This window comes from Pygocentrus nattereri, chromosome 13, assembly GCF_015220715.1.
Source record: "Pygocentrus nattereri isolate fPygNat1 chromosome 13, fPygNat1.pri, whole genome shotgun sequence".
In the NCBI taxonomy this organism is placed as follows: Eukaryota; Metazoa; Chordata; class Actinopteri; order Characiformes; family Serrasalmidae; genus Pygocentrus; species Pygocentrus nattereri.
In genome coordinates this window covers 18,825,461-18,828,956 of record NC_051223.1, presented here as the reverse complement: position 1 = coordinate 18,828,956, position 3,496 = coordinate 18,825,461, and the positions used below count along the sequence as shown (strand labels likewise).

General features: G+C 45.5%; 1 protein-coding gene across 1 annotated transcript; it reads right to left on the bottom strand.

Annotated features, from left to right (window-relative positions):
- Positions 1–568: 568 nt before the first annotated feature.
- On the bottom strand, positions 569–3,390 carry hoxb1b (homeobox B1b). The gene is made up of 2 exons (XM_017685927.2): positions 1,417–3,390; positions 569–1,304 (listed from the first exon to the last, which is right to left on the bottom strand). Exons 1-2 carry the CDS (start codon positions 2,000–2,002, stop codon positions 970–972), a joined length of 921 nt encoding a protein of 306 aa, XP_017541416.1. The 5' UTR covers positions 2,003–3,390; the 3' UTR covers positions 569–969.
- Positions 3,391–3,496: the final 106 nt, after the last annotated feature.

The following is a 3,496-nucleotide window of genomic DNA, read 5'->3' as shown; positions in this document are numbered from 1 at the left end:
CCAATATTTTAAAATGATTACCATGTCTGTATAATTATTTAAATGCACTTGGTGGGCACTTTTATGCTTTGGATCATAGATTTTATAATATATTTGTTTGGATATGATTGTTCAGGCCACAATCATAAGCCAGTGTATATTTATATGTACATCTTCATCATATGTACAAAAGATATTTGATTATGAGATATTTCTGTCTGCATGATATTCTCTGGCCAGATATTTGTGAAAATTTGGAAACGAAAACTTTAACCCACATCATAAATCATGGCGCAGTAACAAGTGAGCAGAAGTGCAGAAGGAGTCAGTGCTGTGGAAGTGAGCTGGCAGGAGTGTTTACATGTTTAGAAAGCCTGGAGGCACTGGGAGGTGAAAAGGTCATAGGAAGCCACCCGGTGTGTACTGCAACATTCCTCTTGTCAAACTATACATACTGGGGTATCACTGATTTAAATGAACCCTATTGTATTGTAATGCCCCTTAACAAAGCACATGATCTTACCAACATCAGACAGGAGCTTTGAAATGAAGAAAGAATCAACACATTTTCCAGCGACTAAGAGACTCATTTCACAAAAATAAAGGAACTTTTATTCAATTATTATTGCACAGGACAGACGAGCACCGTGCACATATCAACACAACCCTTTTTCTCCGAAGTACATTTCTAGTGCAAATTCTAAAACTGCCATTCAGTGGCTGAAGACAGTTACATAGCTTGAATTGAATGCGTGATCATTTTAATAGAAGGCCAAATGTTTGGGCTTTTGGGGGAAATTAAAGCAGCGACATGCTTTATCTGCAAAATGGTTTTACTGACAAAACTAGGAGATGTTTGACATTTGGTCCATGAATGCATAATAAGTTAGGCAGATGTCCTCAGAAATAAAAGTGAGACACGCAACCGGAAAGTTCGTTTGGCACAAAAACACCCTGACAGTCATTTAGCGCAAACCACGTTCAGTGTGGTCAGTTAGGGGCCGCAGTGTCCGAGCTTGGCGAGGCGGCTGGAGATGAGGTGCTGGAGGTGTTCGGGCTCTGGCCAGCGGCGGAGTCGGCGACGCGGTTTATGAGGGGCACGGTTCCTTCTTTCTCGCGTTTCTTCTGCTTCATTCTACGATTCTGAAACCAGATTTTCACCTGCGTTTCGTTCAGTTCGAGGGTGGCGGCCACTTCTACTCTCCGCGCCCTGGTGAGGTACTTGTTGAAGTGAAACTCCTTCTCCAGCTCTGTGAGCTGCTTCGTGGTGAAGTTGGTGCGAATCATGTTCTGCTGGCCGTGGAGTCCGTATTCAGCGACCTTGACTGCAAAACAAAAACAAGCATTAAAGAAGGAAAGAAGATGCGATGGTGCGAACCAGCACCAAACATGAGTCCCACTCAGGCCTCCGTGAGGCGAGATCTTTGGGGAACATACCTGTTTTGGGCGGATTCCTCTTCACCTTCATCCAGTCGAAAGTTGGTGTTTGGCTGGGGCTCTTCTTGGGGTCGGAGTCGGGGGGGATCAGGCTGCTGTATTTGCTATACGCCGCATAGCTGTGCTGCTCTCTCTCTCCGTAGGGATATGTAGGGTACTGGCTCACTGGGAGCGCTGCTGGCCTGCAGTTCGCCTCGCCGGGTGTTCCACTGCTGGGTCCCATGCTTACAACAGGAAAGCCAGGGGACTGTAGATACATGGGGTCTTCTCCTTGACCGAGCATGCTCTGGTGACCGTAGTCCAAGTGAGCGCGGTTCTGCTTGCCGTAGCCGGCCTGTCCCGTTGTAACAAGATCCAGATTGATGTGGTACGGCTGGGACGCCTGATGTGCGTAGCCCATGCCTTGAGGTTCATGCAGCGCCGGTGTGAGCGAGCTCCCTCCAGCCGGCCGCCCATCAGCTATGCAACTGTTGGTGCTCGCACAGGCGCTCTGCATGTACTCCTGATCCAAAGAGAAGCATCCAACTTTGGCATTTAAGGGGTTAGGTCCGCGGTTATAGGTCGTGTAATCTAAGTAAGAATTCATTCTGTATGATTGTCCAGCGGTGGTTAATTCAATGGGGGTCAAGCGTTGCCCTGGTGCCCTGCAACCTCGGAGCAGTACGTCAAATCTCCAAAAGTTCCATCCGGCTACATATCAACCAAGTGACAGGTCATGTGACCAAAAGTGCGCCAATGGGATGCGACCTTCAGCAGCAACTTGGGCGTAGCGAGTGTCCATCAAAGGGCTTGTATTTACATGACAAACACATCAATGGCATCCAGCCCATCGGTCAGATAAGCGCACACGTTCACAGGGCGCGCCTGAAGAGAGGCGCTCTTATCGCAGCCATATAGAACAGTTTTACGGTTTTACTACGTTTTCTTTGGGTGATCTGGCTTTGCAGCAGTGCTCTGGTTTTTAAAGACCTGTGAAACACGTCACGTCACAAGCGCGATTATCACCATCGTGATTTGAACGTTTATATACTTGGACTGAACTCGAACTAACATGCGCACTATAATTTACTGAACACCACCCCTAAAAATCGCAGCATATAGTTTGAACATGTTGCACATACATATGCTCTATGCGCCAGTACACGTTTGGTTACCTCTGTATTTACTGTCTATTTATTGTTTTTGTATTTATTTTGCGTATACCTATTGTCTGGCATCCATCTCGTGCATGCGCACTCAAGTCCCTGTCTTAATTAATTATGCACCGCTCTGCAGAGAATGAGCCCGGGCGTGTTTGTTATACTGTAGCCTACCGCCTGAATGTGTAATGACAAAGTTGAACTGAATTGAATTACGTTTTTACCAGACGCTCAGTTACTTATTATTGATCTACAGACAGTTCACAAGCTCCGTGATATTATTAGGTTAAAATGATCTACTTGAAACTATTCAAATTCGCTGCTCTTGAGATTTGAAGATTGCACTCTTTCCATCTGCGATTAACTTTTCGTCTCTTTTCCACGCGTAAGGGATTAAAACTGGCCAGCTCAACACAAAGACACTAATGTGGCCTCTGTTTTCTCATCGGAGACGGTCTGAGTCACTTCTGCAGCCGATTCTAAAGGAAAACAGCGCGGACACAGACTCCACTGCACAGGGATGCACTGAACGCGCTGGATTCAAATGTGCATCATTTCCACATGAATAAAATATTGCACATCAGCACAATGATTACCAAAAAAGCAAAGAGAACTCTCTTAATGCAAGATATTTATGATTAGTCATATGGAAATGATGCTCAGGGTGGATTTGTAGGCTGTTTATTAAAACACGTTTAATCTAACGCAGCTGATGAAGGCCGCTCTCCTTTCAACAGGTACAAATCTGAAAGCAGTAAACCATGCCTGCTCACAGGGAAGCACAGAGACAGCCTGCTGGACGATAATCAATCTTTCAAGCGACAGTGAGATGATTTTGAGTGACACAGCGCTGAAGCTGCGATCGGTGCTCTGCTGAGAAGAAAGAAGGAAAACTGATCCAAATAAACAAAAATAAAAACAGTACAAAGATAGACTAAACG